The sequence below is a fragment of the Salmo salar genome, chromosome ssa21, assembly GCF_905237065.1.
Source record: "Salmo salar chromosome ssa21, Ssal_v3.1, whole genome shotgun sequence".
NCBI lineage: Eukaryota > Metazoa > Chordata > Actinopteri > Salmoniformes > Salmonidae > Salmo > Salmo salar.
In genome coordinates, this window is record NC_059462.1 from 23,053,097 (window position 1) to 23,080,521 (window position 27,425).

The 27,425-nt window shown below is 44.0% G+C and overlaps 1 protein-coding gene across 2 annotated transcripts; it reads left to right on the forward strand.

The window, feature by feature from the left end:
- The first annotated feature begins 7,867 nt into the window (after positions 1 to 7,867).
- Positions 7,868 to 23,732, forward strand: gpr161b (G protein-coupled receptor 161b). Of its 2 annotated transcripts, none has more exons than XM_014164529.2 (6): positions 7,868 to 8,391; positions 12,124 to 12,532; positions 14,466 to 15,196; positions 17,585 to 17,692; positions 18,462 to 18,581; positions 22,632 to 23,732. In XM_014164529.2, exons 2-6 carry the CDS (start codon positions 12,168 to 12,170, stop codon positions 22,907 to 22,909), a joined length of 1,602 nt encoding a protein of 533 aa, XP_014020004.1. In that variant the 5' UTR covers positions 7,868 to 8,391; positions 12,124 to 12,167; the 3' UTR covers positions 22,910 to 23,732. The 2 variants fall into 2 exon arrangements, with proteins under 2 accessions (XP_014020004.1, XP_014020003.1); XM_014164528.2 differs by having other exon boundaries at positions 7,871 to 8,256.
- The last annotated feature ends 3,693 nt before the right edge of the window (positions 23,733 to 27,425 follow it).

Here is a 27,425-nt window from a genome sequence, read left to right on the forward strand (position 1 = left end):
ACCCATAGCACACGCTCCAGCAGGTATATCTCACTGGTCATCCCCAAAGCCAACACCTCATTTGGCCACCTTTCCTTCCAGTTCTCTGCTGCCAATGACTGGAACGAATTGCAAAAATCGCTGAAGTTGGAGATATATATCTCCCTCACTAACTTTAAGCATCAGCTATCTGAGCAGCTTGCCGATCGCTGCAGATAAGGTAAAATGTTTATGTTTCTGTCTCCATAAAGTTTGGAAAATGTATCCATTGCAAAAAGCATCTACATTTAAATGGTATTAATACCAATTTGCATATATTTCCGTTAATTCCCATATATTCCCGTTAATTCCCACGGAAGTTTCCACGTCTGAATATTCCCCAAAATACGACTTGTACTATCTACTTTTTTTGTAAACTCTGTTAGTATGATATCTAGTGGCCTTTTTGGGTACTTCAATCATCCACTGGTGTCTGATTATCTCTTGCTCTTTGTGTGGCCTAGTCTGCCCACTATTGTTTGTGGAGATACACTTGAAATCAAAAGATCAGGCTTGAATGCATTGAGTTGCACATTCTACATGTTATCTTGGCTACTAGAAAATAGACACTGAGTGTAAAAAATATTAGGACCACCTGCTCTTTCCATGACATAGACTGACCAGGTGAAAGCTATGATCCCTTATTGATGTCACCTGTTACATCTACTTCAATCAGTGTAGATGAAGGGGAGGAGACAGGTTAAAGAAGGATTTTTAAGCCTTGGGATAATTGAGCCATGGATTGTTTAAGACAAAATATTTAAGTGCTTTTGAATGGGTTATGGTAGTAAGTGCAAGGCGAACTGGTTTGGGTGTATCAAGAACTGCAACGCTGCAGGGTTTTTCACGCTCAACATTCCCGTGTGTATCAAGAATGGTCCACCACCCAAAGGACATCCGGCCAAAATGACACAACTGTGGGAAGCATTGGAGTCAACATGGGCCAGCATCCCTGTGGAACGCTTTTGACACCTTGTAGTCCATGCCCCCAACGAATTGAGGCTGTTCTGAGGGCAAAAGGGGGTGCAACTCAATATTAGGATGGTGTTCCAACTCAGTGTATCCACAATAGCAGCCTTAAAACAGCAATAAAACTACCACTGCAGTGGTATAATATCATGTAAAGTGTGGTTTCAAGTAACTAGGGGCTGCAAGTAGCCTAGCAGTTAAGAGCGTTGGGCCAGTAACCGAAAGGTTGCTTGTTCAAAACCCAACCTGATTAGATGAAAAAAAATCTGTTGATGTGTCCTTGAACAAGGCACGTAACTCTAATTGCTCCCCCTTAAATCGCTCTGAATAAGAGTGTCTGCCACATGACTCAATTATAATATTAATTTTCTAGTGCAATTCACGTCCATCCAAAAATGATGAAAACACACACACAAAATGATGAAAACACACACACGCTCTCATCATTGACCACACAGCCTTCTTTAATGATCTTCAAAAAGCAGATAAAGGATCAGTTTTGCTTTTACCATATTGTATTGAGAAGGGAGACCTGGTCATGATCTTCATCTGTCCTCCTCAGGCATTGAGAATGCATGCCTACATCATCCATTACCTTTATGTGTAAGTGAACCCGGTCTTTTCTTTGTTGGTTCTGCCTGTAGGTTCGTAGCCTGGCTGACGCGACCCACATGACCACACAACGAGGCAGAGTTGCAACTCACTGGTCTGGGCAGGAGGCAGTTTGTTAATGCAGTATTTGTTCAGAAATTGTGCAGACTCATTGATTGGTTCTTTTCAAATTTATTTATTTTTCTGGGGGTTGAGACCTCTCGTTGTTTGGATTTGAAAATCCAACAGTTGTAATGGAAGGGGGCGGCATTCGGGGGCTGTGTGTGGCTGTGCCTGTGAGTGTTTAAGTGAGAGACGAGGAGAACCAACCATTAAAAACACAACCACCTTCATTATCAATGCATCGTGCTGACAACATCAAAACAGCCTTTCCATACTCTGAAGTCAGGAGGACTTAGAGTTTAGGGGCTCTATATTAACAAACCTAACGCAATGGTAAATCTAAGGGTAGGCGCTAGCGCTATAGGTTCAGGCCTGTGTCAGAAATATTTTAGCTATTTTCACTATTAAAATTATTGTCACACTTGCTGGCGTTGGTGCGAAAGGGCTGGGTTTTGATGAATAAAAAAGTTGTGGGTGTATCCCTCACTGGCTTGGCCCCTCACCAATTAGAGTGTGATCCAATGGTGAAACGTGGTTGCTTCATGTTGTGTATTTAGGGTCTTTTAAGTATTGCCTTGTAATCAACTCCAATTCCAATGTTATTCCGTTATAGAACAATGTGGACTGAAAATGGGTTCAAGTTAACATATTTAGCAAAGATAGGTCTACATTTCGCTATGCTTACAGAAACAAAATAACGAAATGTAGACCTGTCTTTGCTAAATATGTTAACTTGAACCCATTTGCAGTCCACATTGTTCTAAGTAATTGCATGGCTTCAATAGCATTCACACTGATATACAGTGCATTCGTAAAGTATTTAGACCCCTTCACTTTTTCAACATTTGCGTAGCCAGGCGCTAAAATAGACCTTGGTTCTATTTGTGACGCTTCCCGCGCTGCAAGTACCGCCTCTCTGGTGGAATTTCTTTCCTTCTGAATGTGTTTGAGCCAATCAATATTTTCTATTTGAGATTCACATCAAAACATCAACACATCAAAACTATGAAATAACACATATGGAATCATGTAGTAACCAAAAAAAAGTGTTAAACAAATCAAAATATATTTTAGATTTGAGATTCTTCAAAGTAGCCACCCTTTGCCTTGATGACAGCTTTGCACACTCTTGGCATTCTCTCAACCAGCTTCACCTGGAATGCTTTTCCAACCATCTTGAAGGAGTTCCCACATATGCTGAGCACTTGTGTGCTTTTCCTTCACTCTGCGGTCTGACTCATCCCAAACCTCCTCCTCCATGCTTTACGGTGGGAAATACACATGCGGAGATCATCCGTTTACCCACATCGCGTCTCACAAAGACACGTCGGTTGGAACCAAAAATCTCAAATTTGGACTCCAGACCAAAGGACAAATTTCCAACGGTCTAATGTCCATTGTGGATGTCGATTAAGGCAGCCCCTTGCATCTCTCTGATTAAGAGTGGTTGGGTTAAATGCAGAAGACACATTTCAGTTGAATACATTCAGTTGGACAACTTACTAGGTATCCCCCTTTCCCATTGTTCTTCCCTGTAGCTCAGTTGGTAGAGCATGGTGTTTGCAACGCCAGGGTTGTGGGCTTGATTCCCACGGGGGGCCAGCACAGAATTTTTTTTTAATGAAATGTATGCATTCACTACTGTAAGTCGCTCTGGATAAGAGCGTCTGCTAAATGACTAAAATGTAAATGTCAATGTGTTTCTTGGTCCAAGCAAGTCTCTTATTATTATTGGTGTCCTTTAGTAGTGGTTTCTTTGCAGCAATTCAACCATGAAGGCCTGATTCACACAGTCTCCTCTGAACAGTTGATGTTGATGTAACGGCCGTCGTCAGAAAGAGACCAAGGTGCAGCGGAGGATGTGTTCATCATAACGGATTTTAATCAACGAATGAACACTACAAACAAAACATGAAAAGAAACGACAGCCAACAGTTCTGTCAGGATTAACAAAAACCTAGACAGAAAATAATCACCCACAAACCCCAAAGGAAAAACAGGCTGCCTATGTATGACTCTCAATCAGCAACAACGATCTACAGCTGTTCCTGATTGAGAGCCACACATGGCCAAACCAAAGAAACAAACCAACATAGAAAAATAAACATAGAACGCCCACCCATGTAACACCCTGGCCTAACCAAAATAGAGAACAAAAAAACCCTCTCTATGGCCAGGGCGTTACAGTTGAGATGTGTCTGTTACTTGAACTCTGTGAAGCATTTATTTGGGCTTCAATTTCTGAGACTGGTAACTCTAATGAACTTATTCTCTGCAGCAGAGGTAACTTTGGGTCTTCCATTCCTGTGGCGGTCCTCATAAGAGCCAGTTTCATCACTGCACTTGAAGAAACTTTAAAAGTTCTTGAAATGTTCCGTATTGACTGACCTTCATGTCTTAAAGTAACGATGGACTCTCATTTCTCTTTGCTTATTTGAGCTGTTCTTGCCATAATGTGGACTTGGTCTTTTACCAAATCGGGCTGTCTTCTGTACCCCCCCCCCCCACCCACACACACCTTGTCACAACACAACTGATTGGCTCAAACGCATTAAGAAGGAAAGAAATTCCACAAATGAACTTTTAAGAAGGCACACCTGTAAATTGAAATGCATTCTAGGTGACTACCTCATGAAGCTGGTTGGGAGAATGCCAAGATTGTGCAACGCTGTCATCAAGGCAAAGCATGGCTATTTGTAGAAACTCAAATATAAAATATATTTTGATTTGTTTAACACTTTTTGGTTACTACATGATTCCATATGTGTTATTTCATAGTTTTGATGTCTGCACTATTAATCTACAGTGTAGAAAATAGTAGAAATAAAGAGAAACCCTTGAATGATTAGGTGTTCTAAAACTTTTGACTGGTAGTGTAAATAAGGTATTCCTGGTTTTTGTTTTTATAAATTTGCACAAATGTCTAAAAACCTGTCATTATGGGGTATTGTGTTTACTGTAGATTGATGCGGGGGAAAAAATGATTTAATCAATTTTAGAATAAAGCTGTAACATAACAAAATGTGGAAAAGTCAATGGGTCTGAATACTTTACGGATGCAGGTGCATCCTGTTTCCATTGATCATCCTTGAGATGTTTCTACAACTTGATTGGAGTCCACCTGTGGTAAATTCAGTTGATTAGACATGATTTGGAAAGGCACACACCTGCCTATATAAGGTCCCACAGTTGACAGTGCATGTCAGAGCAAAAACCAAGACATGAGGTAGAAGGAATTGTCCGTAGAGCTCCAACACAGGATTGTGTCGGAGCACAGGTACCCAAACATTTCTGCAGCATTGAAGGTCCCCAAGTACACAGTGGCCTCCATCATTCTTAAATGAAAGAAGTTTGGAACCATCAAGACTCTTCCTGGAGCTGTCCGCCAGGCCAAACTGATTAATCGGGAGAGAAGGGCCTTGGTCAGGGAGGTGACCAAGAACCCAATGGTCACTCTGACAGAGTTCCAGAGTTCCTCTGTAGAGATGGGAGAACCTTCCAGAAGGACAACCATCCCTGTAGCACTAAACCAATCAGGCCTTTATGGTAGAGTGGCCAGACGGAAGTTACTCCTCAGTAAAAGGCACATTATAGCCCGCTTGGTGTTTGCCAAAAGGCACCTAAAATACTCTTAGACCATGAGAAACAAGATTCTACTAAAGGACACCAATAAGAAGAAGAGACTTGCTTGAACCAAGAAACACGAGCAATGGACATTAGACCGGTTGAAATCTGTCCTTTGGTCAGATTTTTGATTCCAACCGCTGTGTCTTTGTGAGATGTAGAGTAGGTGAACGGATGATCTCTGCATGTGTTGTTTCAACCATGAAGCATCGAAGAGGAGGTGTGATGGTGTGGGGGTGCTTTTCTGGTGACACGGTCTGTGATTTATTTAGAATTCAAGGCACACTTAACCAGCATGGCTACCACAGCATTCTGCAGTGATACACCATCCCATCTGGTTTGCGTTTAGTGGGACTATCATTTGTTTTTCAACAGGACAATGACCCAAAACACACCTCCAGGCTGTGTAAAGGCTATTTGACCAAGACAGAGAGTATTAGAGTGCTGCATCAGATGACCTGGCCTCCACCAATTGAGATGGTTTGGGATGAGTTGGCCTGCAGAGTGAAGGAAAAGCAGCTATCAAGTGCTCAGCATATGTGGGAACTCCTTCAAGACTGTTGGAAAAGCATTAAAGGTAAAGCTAGTTGAGAGAAGGCCAAGAGTGTGCAAAGCTGTCATCAAGGCAAAGGGTGGCTACTTTGAAGAATCTAAAATACATGTTTTATTTGTTTAACACTTTTTTGGTTACTACATGATTCCATACGTGTTATTTCATAGTTTTTATGTATTCACTATTATTCTACAATGTAGAAAATAGGTCAAATAAAGAAAAACCCTTGAATGAGTAGGTGTGTCCAAACTTTTGACTGATACTGTATGTGGGTAATAGCGGACGAAATTGCCACTCCTATTTGCCACATCTTCAATTTAAGCCTACTAGAAAGTGTGTGCCCTCAGGCCTGGAGGGAAGCTAAAGTAATTCCGCTAACCAAGAATAGTAAAGCCCCCTTTACTGGCTCAAATAGCCAACCAATCAGCCTGTTACCAACCCTTAGTAAACGTCTGGAAAAAATTGTGTTTGACCAGATACAATGCTATTTCACAGTAAACAAATTGACAACAGACTTTCAGTATGCATATAGAGAAGGACACTCAACAAGCACAGCTCTTACACAAATGAATGATGATTGGCTGAGAAAAATGTATGATAAAATGATTGTGGGGGCTGTCTTGTTAGACTTCAGTGCAGCTTTTGACATTATCCATGATAGTCTGCTGCTGGAAAAACTGATGTGTTATGGCTTTACACCCCCTGCTATAATGTGGATAAAGAGTTACTTGTCTAACAGAACACAGAGGGTGTTCTTTAATGGAAGCCTCTCAAACATAATTCATTGTATTTGGGACAAATCATTCACTAAACCCTAAACCTCAACTACATCTCGTAATGAATAATGTGGAAATTGAGCAAGTTGAGGTGACTAAACTGCTTGGAGTTACCCTGGATTGTAAACTCTCATGGTCAAAACATATTGATACAACAGTAGCTAAGATGGGGAGAAGTCTGTCCATAATAAAGTGCTATTCTGCATTCTTAACAACACTATCAACAAGGCATGTCCTACAGGACCTGGTTTTGTCGCACCTGGACTAATGTTCAGTAGTGTGGTCAGGTGCCACAAAGAGGGACTTGGGAAAATTGCAGTTGCCTCAGAACAGGGCAGCACGGCTGGCCCTTAAAAGTCCCCGGGAGAGCTAACATGAATGACATGCATGTCAATCTCTCATGGCTCAAAGTGGAAGAGAGATTGACATCATCATTACTTGTTTTCGTAAGAGGTGTTGACAAGCTGAAGGTACAGAGCTGTCTGTTTAAATACTAACACACAACTCGGACACTTATGCATACCCCACAAGACATGCCACCAGAGGTCTCTTCACAGTCCCCAAGTCCAGAACAGACTATGGGAGGCGCACATGGAACTCTATTCCACATCAGGTAACTGATGCAAGGAGTAGAATCAGATTTAAAAATCAGGTAAAAATACACCTTATGGAACAGCTTGGACTGTGAAGTAACACAAACATATCCAGAGACACATGCATACACACACATGATAACATACACCACACACATGGATTTTGTGTTGTAGCTATGTGGTAGTTGAGTATGGGCCTGAGGGCACACACTTAGTGTGTTGTGAATTCTGTAATGAATGTATTGTAATGTATTTGTATAACTTCTTTAATTCTACCAGACCCCAGATAGAGTTCCATAGTAAATACAAATGTGATATTTCAGTGTTTTATTTTTAATACATTTGCAAAAATGTCTAAAAACTTTATTTTGCTTTGCCAGTATTGGGTAGTTTGTAGATTGATGAGGCGGAAAAACTATTTAATCAATTTTAGAATAAGGATGTAATGTAACACATTTTGTAAAAAGTCAAGGGGTCTGAATGCATTCCGAATGCACTGTAGCCAATATGCTGTGATAATGTATTAGGCCTACTTACTGCACAAATGTTATTCCTACAGATATGAACGTTAACGAAACTAACCAAATGTGTGGACATAGCCTTATGCGCTAGTTAGCCTATTTTTTTATTACAGCAACAAACGTATTGTTTCATTCGTCGACGTAGGCTAGTTGTATCAATGTTCAACGTGAACGCAAATGCAACTGTCTTGCATAAAAACTATCTAAGAACGAACTAACTCAAGTAACACCCATAACAGACCACCCACAGACTGAGAAGGGGGACCCGCCAGCAAGGACAGAGAAGACTTGAGTTCAGTCAGTGGAGGCTAGTGGAGGACGCCATTGAAACCGAGAACTGACAGACTTGAAATTTGTAGCGAAAGGATAACTATGAAATGGGGAAAATTCAACAACTATTTCTACGTTGAATTAAAGTTGTAGTGCCAAGGAACACAACTTTCGTTGCCAGTTCGTAGGAGATGACGGTCCTCAACGCTGTTCTAGAGGTGAGAATAGTAGTGGAGGTGGGGATTCTGCCAGGACAATGGAGAAAGTTTTAGCTAGCGAGTTAGTAGAAGCTAGCTAGAAACAGGGTTACAGGGTGACGACGGTATTCAAAACCTTTAAATATCAGAAATGATGTAAGTAGCCACCTAGGCCTTTATAGGTTATTGAAGCGTATGTATGTTGTCATTTGTAACACAGTGAGTGAACGGTGTCTGTGTCAATCATGCGAAACTCATTTTTTTTTTGTCTGCGTTAACCCCTCCCCCAGTGCTGTCTGTATAAATAATTATTTTACAAACTCCAAAATCAACCGATCAACCCTTTCTTGACAGCAAATGTAGTTAAAGTAGTACATCTGGAAAGTTTGGGGTTTAATATTTTGAAGGGGTGACCTGAGCTGTTTGTCAGAGTTTTGTTGACAGTAAATAACTAGGCTGCAGCTATCTAATTCATAGACGCTAATTATCTTTACTGCCGATTGCCAGTAGTATCAAAGATTTTTTATAACTAACCCAAGAAGGACCGTAGCCTGTCTTTTCCAATGGGAGCAAATGAGTCAGTGGGAAGAACAAGCAAGGAGGTGGGCGAGATCCTATTGGTGCGTTCTAGCATGTATTTCCGTTAGGGAACACCTACTCTGAAGTGCACATCTGCAGTAACTCGATTCGCCCTTGCGTTCCTAAAAAAAAAAATGGCAAAGGGTAAAGTCTACAAAAGGTAGGCGACTCTGTGCGTAACAGATTCTCTATTTTTGATTTCAATACAGTTGTCTGGTCTCAAACGTTTCATTGATGAGCAGAATGTCTGCCAAAATCTCTCGCTCCATTTTCTCCCACTGCCAGCCACTGGGCTTCCTCTCATCACCATATATGGTGGTGAGTGGAATCGCCAACCGGATGTTTCAGATATCTCCATACTTCAGATTTATACATTGGGTGAAACATCTGGCTCATTGTTCGATCTGTGATAGTATCTTCGGGCCATGTGAGTTTTGTTAATAGCCTCGGCGCTCGGTACGGTTTTGGAAACATAATGAACGTATGGTATATCAGCGATAAATCATTTTCAAAAAACAAAAGGTTAAATTACTACACACTTTTTAATAGGGTTAGGGTTCCCACACGACATGTTTCCATTTTACCTCGTTTGTTTACGGAAGACAGAATCAACTACCTGTGTTTATTACCCATCTGTCTCCGAACACCTGTGTGTAAATGGAAGACGAATGCCACAGACGTGTTGTCACTGAAAAACACAGTCGACTTCAACAGTGTTAACCGGTTAATTGTATAATTTGCATTTGTGGAATTATTTTGATGTGATATCGAAGTAGAGGGCTTTATGTTTCTAGAACTGTACCGCAATTGACAATAGATTCATGTTTAGATGGAGTATTTGGCTGCCAGAGCCAATTCGCCTCAGAACAGAACATGTAAGGTCCTTGGACTATAAGGAGCAACGTTAGTCTCCTTTAGTCCATTATTAGGCTGTAGCTTACTGTAAATTGTAAGCCTAGCTAATGCAACACATACAAAAGTAACATAACTTAAGAATTCAGACAGTAAAAGCGCAATATAGTTAGCTATACATCTAACTACATCGACTCCTGCTGGCACTCCCTGTATATAGCCATACAATTTGATAACTAGGTATTATTTATAGGTCACGGATTGAAGGAAAACAGTTTCATCCATTCCACAGGGTGTGTAAGTTTATTCTGCATTCCAGCTGCGCAAGTCTGGATCTCTGGTCTGGACTCAAGGGATCAAATCCTTATCTTGTTGTCTTTGCTGTCTGGCTGTGTTGCTATGCCATATTATTCCATTAATGTAAGAAACCACGGCCCGATAGCATCACTGGGGGCGAGCTCCCAGCCATCCCAAAATTGCTAATGACTGTTGAATAGCTAACAACTACTGCCTCCCTCACCCACAGACCATCAGCACTGACTCAATGTTCATACACAGGGATTTACCCACGCAGACACACACCTACACTGACACTTAGTATACCAAACATTAGGAACACCTTCCTAATATTGAGTGTCCCCCCAGAACTCTACAAGGTGTCGAAAGCGTTCCACAGGGATGCTGGCCATGTTGACTCCAATGCTTCCCAAAGTTGTCAAGTTGGCTGCATGTCCTTTGAGTGGTAGAACATTCTTGATACACACGGGAAACTGTTGTTTGTGAAAAACCCAGCAGCGTTGCAGTTCTTGACACAAACCGGTGCCTCTGGCACCTACAACCATACCCAGTTCAAAGGCACTTAGATCTTTTATCTTGCCCATTCACCCTCTGAATCACACAATCATGTCTCAAGGCTTAGAAATTCGTCTTTAACCTGTCTCCTCCCCTTCTATACTGATTGAAATGACATCAATAAGGATCATAGCTTTCACCTGGTCAGTCATGGAAAGAGTAGGTATCCTTAATGTTTTGTAAACTCAGTGTAGACATTAAAATAGTTTGTGTGCAATATTTTGAACATTAACGAAACTAACCAAATGTGTAGAAATTGCCTTATGTGCTAGTTAGCCTATTTTTTTTTATTACAGCAACAAACTTCTTGTTTCACTCGTCGACGTAGGCTATTTGTATCAATGTTGAATGTGAAAGCAAATGCAACTGTCTTGCATAAAAACGAACACCCATAACAGATCACCCACAGACTGAGAAGGGGGTGGAGGCTAGTGGAGGATGCCATTGAAACCGAGAACTGGCAGACTTGAAATTTGTAGCGAAAGGATAACTATGAAATGGGGAAAATTAGAGGATTCAACAACTATTTCTACGTTGCCATACCCAGTTCAAAGGCGTTTAGATATTTTATCTTGCCCATTCACCCTGTCATGTCACATACACAATCCATGTCTCAAGGCTTTAATTCCTTCTTTAACCTGTCTCCTCCCCTTCATCTACACTGATTGAAGTGGATTTAACAAGTGACATCAATAAGGGATCATAGCTGCCACCTGGTCAGTCTATGTCATGGAAAGAGCAGGTATCTTTAATGTTTTGTAAACTCAGTGTACACACACACTCATCACCATGCACACATCCACTCACCACTTATGGTGCTGCTATATTGATTATTACTATCATTCATAGTTATCTTGCTACCAATCACTTTTTACCCCTGTTTACATGTACATAACTACCTCAATCAGTCCATTACCCCTGCACATTCTAATAATGGTACTGGCACTGACCTGTATATAACTGCATTCTCACAATTTTTTTGTATTTCTTGTGTGTTTTTTTTCATGTATTACTGCTCTGTTGGGATGAGCTCGCAAGTAAGCATTTTATTGCCTGACTGTCCAGACTCCTTTCTCTGGCCAAATGCTAGCCACAGACATTCGTTTCTTCTCTGCAATGAGTCTGGATCTAAATACCTGCACGACCCTTCATCAAATTTAAACACATTCCGGGCCGTCTGATTGGTCCAGAATCCGATGGGTTGGGCGAGAGCAGAACTGGTGTGGGTAAAGTGGTGGTTTGAAAATGTTTCATTGGCTTTGATACTCTGATTGGTTAGAGACAATCCAATCGCTGATGACTTACAATTGTACAACGCCACTCGTCACCACAAATGACTTCAATGATGGCAGTTTCAGACTAAAGTATGTAGCGGACGACAGAGCAGCTGAATAATTTAGTGTGAGTCGTCAGGCTAAGCATTTCACTGTTTTACACCTGCTGTAAGCTGTGCACGTGACAATAAAACTTTGATAAAATGCAAAACTGACCTTGGGTCAGTGTCTGGGAAAACTACATTTGAACCCTCGAGGCTTCAACCCCGACTAACCTCAACTCCAAGCCTGTGGTTGTTCATTCTAACCCTATCCTCTCCCCTCCCTCTAGTCCCCTGGTATGCCCTGTCTCCTCCGGCAGCCCAGTCTCTCACCATGAATGCTAGCGGGAATGTCTCCACTGTGGGAAACGCCACAGCTGCGTGGGACGCTGGCGGGGGCCCGGTGGTGCTGGAGTCAGTGTTCATCGTCACCATCGCCCTCCTGGCCTGCCTGGGCAACTTCCTCATCGTGGCCACCCTGTACCGCAGGCCCTACCTCCTCACACCCAGCAACAAGTTTGTGTTCAGCCTGACCCTGTCCAACCTGCTGCTGTCAGTGCTGGTGTTGCCCTTTGTGGCAGTGAGCTCAGCGCGGCGGGAGTGGGTGTTTGGTGTGGTGTGGTGCAACTTTACCGCCCTGATCTACCTGCTCATCAGCTCGGCCAGTATGCTCACCCTGGGGGCCATCGCCATTGACAGGTCAGTGATAGTACCCCTACACTAGGATGGCTGCTTGCAAGGTACAGTATGTTTGTTGGGGATGTTGTGCTGGAGGTGTTCACAGGTCCAAAAAGTTGTACCCGTTCCGAAATGGACCTGTGGTTTTCCCACCCGGATCCGATATGCATAAATACATGTTTTAAATATAGAGACCCGTTCTGTATATACCTGATCAGATCCAGACCTGGCCCGATCCAAGCCAAGTGAGGGAAGCAGCAGATAAAGCACGAGAGGAGGGAGCGGTGCTGCTCTAGCAGGCGGGGGAGGGGCCATACTGTCAGCGAGTGATACAGGAAGGAGGGAGAGACGAGAGACGGCAACCATCCAACAAGCTGACTCGCACTATAGTAGAATAATAGTTGCCATATCTACACTGAACAAGAATATAAACGCAACATGTAAAGTGTTGGTCCCATGTTTCATGAGCTGAAATAAAAGATCCCTGAAATTTTCCATATGCACAAAAAGTGTATTTCTTTCACATTTTGTGCACAAATGTATTTACATCTCTGTTAGTGAGCATTTCTCCTTTACCAAAATAATCCATCCACCTAACAGGTGTGGCATATCAAGAAGCTGATTAAACACCATGATCATTACACTGGTGCATATTGTGCTGGGGACAATAAAAGGCCACTCTAACACAGATGTCTCAAGTTTTGAGGGAGTGTGCAATTGGTATGCTGACTGCTGGAATGTCCACCAGAGCTGTTGCCAGAGAATTGAATGTTAATTTCTCGACCATAAGCCGCCTTCAAGGTAATTTTTTAGAATTTGGCAGTATGTCCAACCGGCCTACCAACCGCAGACCACGTGTATGGCGTTGTGTTGGCGAGTGGTTTGCTGATGTCAACGTTATGAACAGTGCCCCATGGTGGCAGTGGGGTTATGGTATGTGCTGGCATAAGCTACGGACAACGAACACACAATTATAATTTTATCGATGCCAATTAGAATGCACAGAGATACAGTGATGAGATCCTGAGGCCCATTGTTGTGCCATTCATCTGGCGCCATCACCTCATGTTTCAGCCTGATGATGCACGGCCCAATGTCGGAAGGATCTGTACACAATACACGGAAGCTGAAAATGTCCATGGGCTGCATACTCGCCAGACATGTCACTCATTGAGCAAGTTTGGGATGCTCTGGATCTCCGTGTACGACAGCATGTTCAATTTCCAGCAACTTCGCACAGCCATTGAAGAGGAGTGGGACAACATTGCACAGGCCACAATCAACAGCCTGATCAACTCTATGCGAGAGATGTCGCACTGCATGAGGCAAATGGTGATCACACCAGATTCTAATCCATGCCCCTACCTTTTTTGTAAGGTATCTGTGACCAACATATTTGTATCTGTATTCCTAGTCATGAACTTGTTGCATGTTGCGTTTATATTTTTGTTCAGTATAGGTTATTTAACATCCAATACGTAGTACCTGTCTTGACTGCATCAAACCAGGAGGAGCTAGTTAATATTAGCTAGCAAGGCTAGTTGAGGCTGCAGTCATGCGCTTTCTCATTGTAACAACAACTCCATTCAGAAAATTAAGTAGAGGCCTACCTGTTGGCTCTTGGTTGTTGTAGCCCATCTTTCTCCCTTAACTTTTAATTCTATTTTAATTCCATCTTCCATTAAGCGTCTCCTAACTTTTGCCATACATGGAGGCTCTGTGACCATAGCCTAAAAATCCCTGTCACTTCCTGTCTGGGTGGTTGTTATGCTGCTCATTCCAGGGACATACTTTTTGGGTGGAAATTCCTTGCACGTAAAAATGTATGTAGGATTCCCTAACTCCAATGTTTTTTTTCTCCATTGCCTCACGATCTATCATATTGTGTGCAATCATTTTTTGATATTTTGTTACACTGATGGATTTGATAATGACATTATCATTGTGCCCACAGGTACTATGCGGTACTGTACCCCATGATCTACCCCATGAAGATCACAGGCAACCGGGCGGTGGTGGCAATCGCCTATGTGTGGCTGCACTCCCTGGTGGGCTGCCTGCCACCCCTCTTCGGCTGGTCCTCCTTCGAGTTCGACCGCTTCAAGTGGACATGCGTGGCGGCCTGGCACCGCACCCCTGCCTACACCGCCTTCTGGGTCACCTGGTGCAGCCTGCCGCCGCTGCTCGCCATGTTGGCCTGCTACGGCGTAATCTTCCGCGTGGCACGCCTCAAAGCCCGCAAGGTGCATTGTGGGACGACGGTCGCGTCTTCAGAGGAAACGTCATCGGGTGCTCAGAGGAACGACCAGCGTAAAAACTCATCTACGTCCACGTCGTCCAACGGAAGCCGGTGGAGTTTAGTGTATGCTGGGAGCCAGTGCAAGGCTTTCGTCACCATTATGGTGGTGATCGGGACCTTCCTGGTGACCTGGGGCCCCTACGTGGGGGTGGTGTGTACAGAGGCCCTGTGGGGTCAGGGCAGCGTGTCCCAGGGCCTGGAGACCCTGGTGGCCTGGCTGTCCTTCTGCAGCGCCGTCTGCCACCCGCTCATCTACGGCCTGTGGAACAAGACTGTGCGCAAGGAACTGCTGGGCATGTGCTTCGGGGATCGCTACTACCGCGTGGAGTCGTTCGCCACACGCCACCGCACGTCACGCCTCTTCAGCATCTCCAACCGCATCACAGGTGAGCACGGGGAGGGGGCTGTAGCTGTTAGATTGAGGCTGAGGATGGATGAGGTTTTGAACTAGCTTTGTGTGCTGAAAATCAGCACAACCTTACTGGTGCAACATAAAATCTTGTTCTGTTGTGTTGTATGGCTGACCCTGCTGTTGTGTTAATAGTTAAGTTGACTGTGTTACATTGTGTTGTATGTAGGGCTGTGACGGTCATTACGTATGGGCATTCCCATTCAAGTCAATGATGGCATAATGGGTGGACTGGCTGCTATTGCGAGTGTACCGATAAGAGTAAAGCAGGAAGTATACCCATCAATACAGTGGGGCAAAAAAGTATTTAGTCAGCCACCAATTGTGCAAGTTCTCCCACTTAAAAAGATGAGAGAGACCTGTAATTTTCATCATAGGTACACGTCAACTATGACAAACAAAATTAGAAAAAAAATCCAGAAAATCACATTGTAGGATTATTAATGAATTTATTTGCAAATTATGGTGGAAAATAAGTATTTGGTCACCTACAAACAAGCAAGATTTCTGGCTCTCACAGACCTGTAACTTCTTCTTTAAGAGGCTCCTCTGTCCTCCACTCGTTACCTGTATTAATGGCACCTGTTTGAACTTGTTATCAGTATAAAAGACACCTGTCCACAACCTCAAACAGTCACACTCCAAACTCCACTATGGCCAAGACCAAAGAGCTGTCAAAGGACACCAGAAACAAAATTGTAGACCTGCACCAGGCTGGGAAGACTGAATCTGCAATAGGTAAGCAGCTTGGTTTGAAGAAATCAACTGTGGGAGCAATTATTAGGAAATGGAAGACATACAAGACCACTGATAATCTCCCTCGTTCTGGGGCTCCACGCAAGATCTCACCCCGTGGGGTCAAAATGATCACAAGAACAGTGAGCAAAAATCCCAGAACCACACAGGGGGACCTAGTGAATGACCTGCAGAGAGCTGGGACCAAAGTAACAAAGCCTACCATCAGTAACACACTACGCCGCCAGGGACTCAAATCCTGCAGTGCCAGACGTGTCCCCCTGCTTAAGCCAGTACATGTCCAGGCCCGTCTGAAGTTTGCTAGAGAGCATTTGGATGATCCAGAAGAGGATTGGGAGAATGTCATATGGTCAGATGAAACCAAAATATAACTTTTTGGTAAAAACTCAACTCGTCGTGTTTGGAGGACAAAGAATGCTGAGTTGCATCCAAAGAACACCATACCTACTGTGAAGCATGGGGGTGGAAACATCATGCTTTGGGGCTGTTTTTCTGCAAAGGGACCAGGACGACTGATACGTGTAAAGGAAAGAATGAATGGGGCCATGTATCGTGAGATTTTCAGTGAAAACCTCCTTCCATCAGCAAGGGCATTGAAGATGAAACGTGGCTGGGTCTTTCAGCATGACAATGATCCCAAACACACCGCCCGGGCAACGAAGGAGTGGCTTCGTAAGAAGCATTTCAAGGTCCTGGAGTGGCCTAGCCAGTCTCCAGATCTCAACCCCATAGAAAATCTTTGGAGGGAGTTGAAAGTCCGTGTTGCCCAGCGACAGCCCCAAAACATCACTGCTCTAGAGGAGATCTACATGGAGGAATGGGCCAAAATACCAGCAACAGTGTATGAAAACCTTGTGAAGACTTACAGAAAACGTTTGACCTGTGTCATTGCCAACAAAGGGTATATAACAAAGTATTGAGATCAACTTTTGTTATTGACCAAATACTTATTTTCAACCATAATTTGTAAATAAATTCATAAAAGATCCTACAATGTGATTTTCTGGATTTTCTTTCCTCATTTTGTCTGTCATAGTTAAAGTGTACCTATGATGAAAATTACAGGCCTCTCTCATCTTTTTAAGTGGGAGAACTTGCACAATTGGTGGCTGACTAAATACTTTTTTGCCCCACTGTATGTGCTGTGATTTGTTGATTCAACTGAACATCATTTGAATTAACATTCTGCATTACCATGGAAATTATTGCGTCGCAATACCAGGCAGCCATTGTGAGGGTAAACTACCAGTCAAATGGCCAGGGCTAGAGGTTCCAAGCCGTTCTATTCATTATATTTCTATGTGTGCTGCTGCAGGGAAGGGGCTTTGCCTAGGCAACCGAAAACTCCTTGCTTATTTCAGTAAGGAGAAAAAAAATGTTGAATCACGTTGGTAAGATTCCATGTTACCGCAGAAAGTGACACTAATGCATGAATGGGCGTCTGTCCCGTCTTCACTCAACCAATTGTGGAACAAACACCTATGACGGTTATTTTATTTTCATCACTGTCTTCATCCGTAACCGTTGGTTATACGATTATACATAATTGTTCCAGCCCTAATTGTATGGCGTTGTATATTTGACCCTGCTGTTGTGTTTCTTCCTGCAGACCTGGGCATGTCCCCTCACCTGACGGCCATGTTGGTGGGAGGAGGGCAGCTTCTGGCCCCCGGCAGCAGCACTGGAGACACTGGCTTCAGTTTCACTCAGGACTCATGTGAGTGGCGCACACAGGAAGATGGCAAAGACACGACACTGTTTCCATAAGACGATTCAAACAAGGCCTTTAAGTCCTAGTCGAAATGCAGTGTCTGAACGTACTGAACAGTACAGATATAGCTGGGGCATATTCATTGTGGAAACGGTTTACCGTTTAAGAACCAAACGGGGTCCCTCCCTTTTTCATTTGCTTCCATTGAATAAATGTTTTGAAACATAATGAATACGCCCCTGGTCTTCCAGGACCTTTTAAAACTGCCCCCATAGGGCTTCATTGCTGATAAATATTCTCTGTTCTGTTGTATCATCATCATCATCATCCCTCAGCTGTGTTCTGATCAGCCCAGATTCCTAGTTTGTGGCTCATGTCTTGGCAGAGGGTAGATGGTAGGGTGTGTACTGTATTATCATGTGTAATCATCTGTCGTGTGTGTGATGCTCCTCATTGGTGCAGACTCAACAGGCGTCATCACAGGCATTCACACACTTTTTTTTTCTCACATTTTACATTTTTTGTCATTTAGCAGACACTCTTATAGAGGCGGTCTTATTATTTTCATACTTTTTTCCTTATACTGGTCCCCCTTGGGAATCGAACCGCCATGTTCTACCAACTGAGTTACCTGATTTAATACTATTTTGAGTCGTTCGGATTCATTTAGAGAAGACGCACATTGTAAGTACAATAGGATTTATTTTCTTTAGTGTCTGTCTGCTGTGCATCTTTTGGTTCCTTAATCTCTCGACCCCCCCCGTTCCCCATACAGGTACAGACGTCATGCTGCTTGACACCTTCTCCACAGATGGCTCTTCCCACATTGGAAGCGTGGCCGTAAAGAGGCGGAGCTCGGTCACCTTTGAAGACGAACAACAGCAGAATTCCAAAGGTACCTGTCCGTTTTCACTCGAGAATGAAATGTTTGGGGGGTTGCTGCAGTTCGAACAATATTGTGCTTATTTCCCTCGCGGCAGTCAAGCAATTGTATTCCGCCAAGAGTCAAAGTAGTACGGTGGCGGTCGCATCTAGACCTCGATTCAAAGCTATCAATAAATAATTTTATGGGGAGCTTTGCGTTCGCATTGTCCTAAACAAGGGACCACCTCTCTAGATGTTCTCAGTTCGATTCGCTTTGGGGGCTCTTTTGAGGGGTCTGAGTTCCTTTGGAGTGTTCACACTGCGCAAAAAATTAAGCGTTAATTGAGTTCACAAAAATAGGCTTAAAGGGACAGCTCCAATTTACATTTTAGTCATTTTAGCAGACGCTCTTATCCAGAGCGACTTACAGTAGTGAATGCATACATTTCATTTCATGCATTTTTTTTCCTTCTACATACTGTCCCCCTGTGGGAATCGAACCCACAACCCTGGCGTTGCAAACACCATGCTCTACCAACTGAGCCACAGGGAAGATGCCAATAAGGCCCCTATGGTGAACGAGAGGCTTGTAGAATCATGATTCTTTCAAGTTTTTAGGTCGCTGGTAGGGGATCCTGTGTGCTTTGGGCATTACTGAATCAATTTTTTTTAAATGTATTTATTTCACCGTTATTTAACCAGGTAGGCCAGTTGAGAACAAGTTCTAATTTACAACTGTGACCTGGCCAAGATAGAGCAAAGCAGTGCGACACAAACAACACAGAGTTACACATGGGATAAACAAACATACAATCAATAACACAATAGAAAAGTCTATATACAGTGTGTGCAAATGTAGTAAGGCAATAAATAGGCCATAGTGGCGAAATAATTACAATTTAGCAATTTAACACTGGAGTGATAGATGTGCAGAAGATGAATGTGCAAGTAGAGATACTGGGGTGCAAAAAATAAGTTGGGTGGGCTATTTTCAGATGGGCTATGTACAGGTGCAATGATCGGTAAGCTGCTCTGACAGCTGATGCTTAAATTTAGTGAGGGAGATATGAGTCTCCAGCTTCAGTGATTTTTGCAATTCATTCCAGTCATTGGCAGCAGAGAACTGGAAGGAAAGGCGGCCGAAGGAAGAGTTGGCTTTGGGGGTGACCAGTGAAATATACCTGCTGGAGCGTGTGCTACGGGTGGGTGCCGCTATGGTGACCAGTGAGCTAAGATAAGGCGGGGCTTTACCTAGCAGATACTTATAGATGACCTGGAGCCAGTGGGTTTGGCGACGAATATGAAGCGAGGGCCAGCCAACGAGAGCTTACAGGTCGCAGTGGTGGGTAGTATATGGGGCTTTGGTGACAAAACGGATGGCACTGTGATAGACTACATCCAATTTGCTGAGTAGAGTGTTGGAGGCTATTTTGTAAATGACATCGCCGAAGTCAAGGATCGGTAGGATAGTCAGTTTTACGAGGGTATGTTTGGCAGCATGAGTGAAGGATGCTTTGTTGCAAAATAGGAAGCCGATTCTAGATTTAATTTTGGATTGGAGATGCTTAGTGTGAGTCTGGAAGGAGAGTTTACAGTCTAACCAGACACCTAGGTATTTGTAGATGTTCACATAGTCTAAGTCAGAACCGTCCAGAGTAGTGATGCTAGACGGGCGGGCAGCGATCGGTTGAAGAGCATGCATTTAGTTTTGCTTGCATTTAAGAGCAGTTCGAGGCTACGGAAGGAGTGTTGTATGGCATTGAAGCTTGTCTGGAGGTTTGTCTAGAGGCAGTGTCCAAAGAAGGGCCAAAAGTATAGAGAATGGTGTCGTCTGCGTAGAGGTGGATCAGAGAATCACCAGCAGCAAGAGCGACATCATTGATGTATACAGAGAAAAAGAGTCGGCCCGAGAATTGAACCCTGTGGCACCTCCATAGACTGTTAGAGGTCCAGACAACAGGCCCTCCAATTTGATACACTAAACTCTGAGAAGTAGTTGGTGAATCAGGCGAGGCAGTCATTTGAGAAACCAAGGCTGTTGAGTCTGCTGATAAGAATGCGGTGATTGACAGCCTTGGCCAGGTCGATGAATACGGCTGCACAGCATTGTCTTTTATCGATGGCGGTTATGATATCGTTTAGGACCTTGAGCGTGGCTGAGGTGCACCCATGACCAGCTCGGAGACCAGCTCAGAAACCAGATTGCATAGCGGAAAAGGTATGGTGGGATTCGAAATGGTTGGTGATCTGTTTGTTAACTTGGCTTTCGAAGACCTTAGAAAGGCAGGGTAGGATGGATATAGGTCTATAACAGTTTGGGTCTAGAGTGTCTCCCCCTTTGAAGAGGGGGATGACCGCAGCAGCTTTCCAATCTTTAGGATCTCAGACGATACAAAAGAGAGGTTGAACAGGCTAGTAATAGAGGTTGCAACAATTGCGGCGGATAATTTTAGAAAGAGAGGGTCCAGATTGTCTAGCCCAGCTGATTTGTAGGGGTCCATATTTTGCAGCTCTTTCAGAACATCAGCTGTCTGGATTTGGGTGAAGGAGAAATGGGGGAGGCTTGGGCAAGTTGCTGTGGGGGATGCAGTGCTGTTGACCGGGGTAGGGGTAGCCAGGTGGAAAGCATGGCCAGCCGTAGAAAAATGCTTATTGACATTCTCGATTATCGTAGGTATCGGTGGTGACAGTGTTTCCTAGCCTCAGTGCAGTGGGCAGCTGGGAGGAGGTGCTCTTAATCTCCATGGACTGACTTTACAGTGTCCCAGAATTTTTTGGAGTTTGTGCTGCAGGATGCAAATATCTGTTTGAAAGAGCTAGTCTTTGCTTTCCTAACTGCCTGTGTATATTGGTTCCTAACTTCCCTGAAAAGTTGCATATCGCGGGGGCTATTCGATGCTAATGTAGTACGCCACAGGATGTTTTTGTGCTGGTCAAGGCCAGTCAGGTCTGGAGTGAACTAAGGGCTATATCTGTTCTTAGTTCAACATTTTTTGAATGGGGCACGCTTATTTAAGATGGTGAGGAAAGCACTTTTAAAGAACAACCAGGTATCCTCTACTGACGGAATGGGGTCAATATCCTTCCAGGATACCAGGGCCAGGTCGATTAGAAAGGCCTGCTCGCTGAAGTGTTTTAGGAAGCGTTTGACAGTGATGAGGGGTGGTCGTTTGACCGCGGACCCATTACGGACGCAGGGCGTGAGGCAGTGATTGCTGAGATCCTGGTTGAAGACAGCAGAGGTGTATTTGGAGGGCAGGTTGGTCAGGATGATATCTATTAGGGTGCCTGTGTTACAGATTTAGGGTTGTACCTGGTAGGTTCCTTGATAATATGTGTGAGATTTGAGGGCATATATCTTTTGATTGTCGGATGGCCGGGGTGTTAAGCATATCCCAGTTTAGGTTACCTAACAGTACTCTGAAGATAAATGGGGGGCAATTCATTCACATATGGTGTCTAGGGCACAGCCGTGCCCTAGAGGAGGGTCTATAACAAGCAGCAACAGTGAGAGACTTATTTCTGGAAAGGTGGATTTTTAAAAGTAGAAGCTCAAACTGTTTGGGCACAGAACTGGATAGCATGACAGAACTCTGGCAGGCTATCTCTGCAGTAGATTGCAACTTTGGCCCCCTTTGGCAGTTCTATCTTGGAGGAAAATGTTGTAGTTGGATGGAAATTTCAGAATTTTTGGTGACCTTCCTAAGCCAGGATTCAGACATCAGGGTTGGCAGAGTGTGCTAAAGCAGTGAATAAAACAAACTTAGGGAGGAGGCTTCTGATGTTAACATGCATGAAACCAAGACTTTTATGGTTACAGAATTTATGAAATGAAAAATTATGAAAATTAATTAATGAAATGAGTCTAAAAGATTTGAGCCAGTAAAAAGACTCAAACTTCCTGTCACTTGTACATCCGTTCCACTTAGGCATTTGAGCAAACAGACTTCTGTGTAAATGTGTTCAATATTTATTGGAGCAATTTCGCATCAGGTCTTCATCACCATTCATTGTAATAGTGCTGTAACTATTTAATGCAAGGACGACCCGATAACTCAATTTCTGTTCCTTTTCCTCTCAGCTGCAGAGAGCACCACCATTCCCTCTACTGTCCAGGTCCAAGTAGAGATACACAAATCTCTGGACACCTTCGCCTCCTGCCTGGCCAGGGCCATCGAAAGCGACGCTAAGCTCACCCTCTTTGGCGAGGACACACCCCTATCTGGGGTGTTGTTTGCGGCTGCGGCGAGGGGGGCACAGAGGCCCCGTTACCTTGACGGTCAGAGACTGAGGCTGGAGAGCATCGATGAAGGGATCGTCAAAGACGACAGAGAAGACCAAGAGAGGGAGAATGCATAGAACAAATATCCCTTTTCTTCTTTTAGGTACCTAAGAGTTTATGGTACATTGGGCATTGCATACTTTATAATCTTTGAACTCAGTACGCACAGTGTATATATTTAAAATAGACATTTATAACAATGCAAGGTTTCTGCCAATTACAGTGCATGCCTCTGTATCTATTCTCATGTGAATAGATACTTCACATCAACAAGTGGGCCCAATGACCAATTTTCATACGTTGAAATCTTAAATAGCAATAGACACACTAAGGACATTTTTGGACCAAATGCGTGCCATATATTGAGTGCCTTGCTAGTTGTACTATATATACACCTCTGTTAAATAGGAAGCCTCAACTACTGTATCTTGACGGTTCAATGTTTGTATTTTCATTGGAAAGCTTTTGTTTATGCCTATGATAATATCTTAAGCCACTTATTCCTCATTTTCTTTCCATGCTTAAAGACTGCCTCTTGCTGGTGTGAACAGATAAGTCTGTTGTGTAGTATTAGACGGGGGGTGCGTTCAGCAGGGAACAACGTTGTGGAACGTTTATATAGAAATGTGTTATGTAGAACAAACATGCCTCAATGACATGTCAAGTAAGGGATCATGTCAGTTCTATTCATGACATTTCTATCTACAACATTTGCCAACTGAACGTGGCCAGGTATTCCCGGGAGGAGAACTTCCTGGTTCTCAGTAGCTGTAATGCTTTTGGAGCAGAGGACCAACTTCCTGTATACTTCAACATTTCACAGTATGACATGTGAAAACATGCCCTAGAAGATAATGTACATTTGAATGCACTTGAATAATGCAGTACCCAGAGTATGAATCCGTCCCCTTCTGATTTGTATGTTGTTTTGGAAAGCCGTGACTTATCAAGTACACTATATATATATATACACACACACACAAAAGTATGTGGACACCCCTTCAAATTAGTGGATTCGGCTATTTCAGCCAAACCCATTGCTGACAGGTGTATAAAATCGAGCACACAGCCGCGCAATGTCCATAGCCAAACATTGGCAGTAGAATGGCCCCTTCAAATGAGTGGATTCGGCTATTTCAGCCAAACCCATTGCTGACAGGTGTATAAAATCGAGCACATAGCCGTGCAATGTCCATAGCCAAACATTGGCAGTAGAATGGCCCCTTCAAATTAGTGGATTCGGCTATTTCAGCCAAACCCGTTGCTGACAGGTGTATAAAATCGAGCACACAACCGTGCAATCTTCATAGACAAACATTGGCAGTTGAATGGCCTTACTGAAGAGCTCAGTGACTTTCAACGTGGCTCCGTCATAGGATTCCAGGAGAACGCTACCTGCCCCAATGCGTAGTGCCAACTGTAAAGTTTGGTGGAGGAGGAATAATGGTCTTGGGCTGTTTTTCATGGTTCGGGTTAGGCCCCTTAGTTCCAGTGAAGGGAAATCTTAACGCTACAGCATACAATGACATTCTAGACAATTCTGTGCTTCCAACTTTGTGCCAACAGTTTGGGGAAGGCCCTTGCCTGTTTCAGCATGACAATGCCACCGTGCACAAAGCGAGGTCCACACAGAAATGGTTTGTCAAGATCGGTGTGGAAGAACTTGACTGGTCTGCACAGAGCCCTGACCTCAACCCCATCAAACACCTTTGGGATGAATTGGAATGCTGTCTGCGAGCCAGGCCTAATCGCCCAACACCAGTGCCCGACCTCACTAATGCTCTTGTGGCTGATTGGAAGCAAGTCCCAGTAGCAATGTTCCAATGTCTAGTGGAAAGCCTTCCCAGAACATGGGAGGCTGTTGTAGCACCAAAGGGGGACCAACTCCATTTTAATGGCCATGATTTTGGAATTAGATTTTTGAGGAGCAGGTGTCCACATACTTTTGGTCATGTAGTGTATCTCTCCTGTCAGTATTACTCTACAGTGGTCCTAGTGTGGGTGAGCTGCAGGCTTTGCAGGACTGTGGTATTTTATCAGACTGACAAAGTCAAGCACATAATAGGACACCATGAAGCCACTTACTGTATTTTTCAAAAATTTTACTCTGTTGGTTAGGATTTCTGGTACATGTCATGTGGGCTCTCTATGTCCCTGTAGCGAGGGACACCTAGCCTGGTCCCAGATCTGTAAGTGCTGCTTTAGTCAACGCCTCTGACTGTGCTTTCAAGCACATACTGATCTGAAGCCAGGCTAAGGTTACCATCCCTTGTTCAAACACTATAGTTATCATCACATATCTAACATGTTATACATTCTGAATCACTTCACTAGAGCACCATTTCTCACCCTGAGAGAATCACTGTCGATCCTATTAGCAATTTGGGGTGTTTACCTCAGAACTGAGTGTTCCACTCAGCGGCCAGTTTATTAGGTGCATGCATCTAGTACCGGGTCGGGACCCACCTTTTGCTTCCAGAACAGCCTGAATTCTTTGGGGTATAGAAGCATTGTTCAATTGGTATCGAGGGATCTAACGTTAGCCAGGAAAGAAATCCCCACACCATTACACCACTGCCACCAGCCTGTACCGTGGACACCAGGCAGGATGGGACCATGGACTCATGCTGCTGACACCAAATCCTGACTCTGCCATCGGCATGACTCAACAGGAACCGGGATTCTTCGGACCAGGCAACGTTTTTCCATTCAATTGTCCAGTGTTGATCGCGTTCCCACAGGAGCTGCTTCTTTTTGTTTTTAGCTGATAGGAGTGGAACCTGGTGTGGTCATATTCTTCAATATCCGTGACAAGAACTGACGAGTTGTGCTTTCCAAGATGCCGTTCTGCACACCGCTGTTGTACTGCGCTGTCATTTGCCTGTTTGTGGCCTGCCTGTTAGCTTGCATGATTCTTGCCATTCGACCTCTCATCATCGAGCTGTTTTCTCCCACAGGACTGCTGCTGACTGAATTTTTGTTGTTGTTGGGTCGCACCATTCTAGGTAGACCCTAGACACTGTCGTGCGTGAAAAACCCAGAAAGCCGGCCATTTCTGAGATACTGGAACCGGCGCGCATAATCACCAACGATCATACCACGCTCAAAGTCGCTTAGGTCACTTGTTTTGCCCATTTGAACGTTCAATCAAACAGTATCTGAATTTCTCAATGCCTGTCTGTCTGCTTTATATAGCAAGCCACGGACACGTGACTCACTGTCAGTAGAAGTGAACCATTTATGAAAAGGGTGTTGTACCTAATAAACTGGCCATCGGTGTATATCTGTATTTATCTGTGTGTCACTGTCCCAGTATGGTACTGCATTGTTACAGCAATACTCCAGAACGTAAGGTATTGTACACTTTTGATTTCCACTAAGGGCTGAATTCATTCCATATCGTAAAAGATCCGCATTTATAGCGTGATTTAAATTTAAAGGCAGTGTTCCCGCGTTCGCAGAGACTGCATACATGGTAAACGATGCGTATGTTTGCTCAATCGGAAATTACCTTTACATTTTAAAGCCGATCTTCCGTGATTTGGACTGAATCCCGCCCTAAGACATTTTGTACTGTTGTATTAAAGTTGTTTTATATATAGCAGAAGCTTTCTGTGTTTTAGTTGGCTGGGAAACAATATTTCAAGATTTCTATCATTTTGCTCACTGCCATGACTCCCAGATTCAGTTTAATCTTGCCAATGTCTTGCAATACTCTGTAACCAAATACATTGAATCACAAAGTCCTTTTTATGCACGCTTAGACAAAAACAACAGAGCCCTGCATGAGGGTCAAATCTGGAGGATTTAGGTGATCTCTCTCCGAGGCTGACGTAAGGTTTTTAAACGGGTCAACACTCGTAAGGCCGCAGGCCCAGACAGTATTCCAGGGAGTCCAGCTGGCAGGCTGGCAGACATTTTCAACCTCCGTGTCCCAGTCTGTAATCCCCACGTTTCGAGCTGATTACCATCATTCCTGTCCCCAAAAACTCTTAAGGCATCCTGCCACAATGACTACCACCCTGTAGCACTCACATCTGTACTAATGAAGTGCTTTGAAAGGCTGGTCATGGCACACATCAACTCCATCATCCCAGATACCCTGGACCAACTCCAATTTGCATACCACCCCAACAGATCTACAGACAACGCAATCTTAATTCTTAACTATGCCCTCTCCCACCTAGAATGTCAGGAAACAGGAGCGGGTGCACACCCCCATCAACATCGGGGCTGCAGTGGAGAGCGTCAAGAGCTTCAAGTTCCTTGGTGTCCACGTCACTGATGACTGGTCCTCTCACTCCAGCACAGTCATGAAGGCACAGCAGTGCCTCTTCTCCCTCAGGAGGCTGAAACGATTTAGCACAGATCCATAGGAACTTTTACAGCTGCTCCAGCGAGAGCATCCTGACTGGTTGTATCCCCATCTGGCATGGCAACTGTGCCGCCCCTTGACCGGAAGGCCCTACAGAGGGTGGTGCGGACTGCCCAGCGCATCACTGGGGGTGAGCTCCCAGCCACCCAGGACGTACATGCCAGGTAGTCTTAGAGAGGCCCGAAAAATTTCCAAAGACTCCAGCCACCTGAGACATG

What these genes read in the sequence shown, in the direction of transcription:
- gpr161b (XM_014164529.2), top strand. Translation starts at nt 12,168, where the DNA reads ATGAATGCTAGCGGGAATGTCTCCACTGTGGGAAACGCCACAGCTGCG. An exon ending in CATCTCCAACCGCATCACAG is followed by an intron (nt 15,197 to 17,584) that starts GTGAGCACGGGG and finishes TTCTTCCTGCAG; the next exon opens with ACCTGGGCATGTCCCCTCAC. An exon ending in CAGTTTCACTCAGGACTCAT is followed by an intron (nt 17,693 to 18,461) that starts GTGAGTGGCGCA and finishes TTCCCCATACAG; the next exon opens with GTACAGACGTCATGCTGCTT.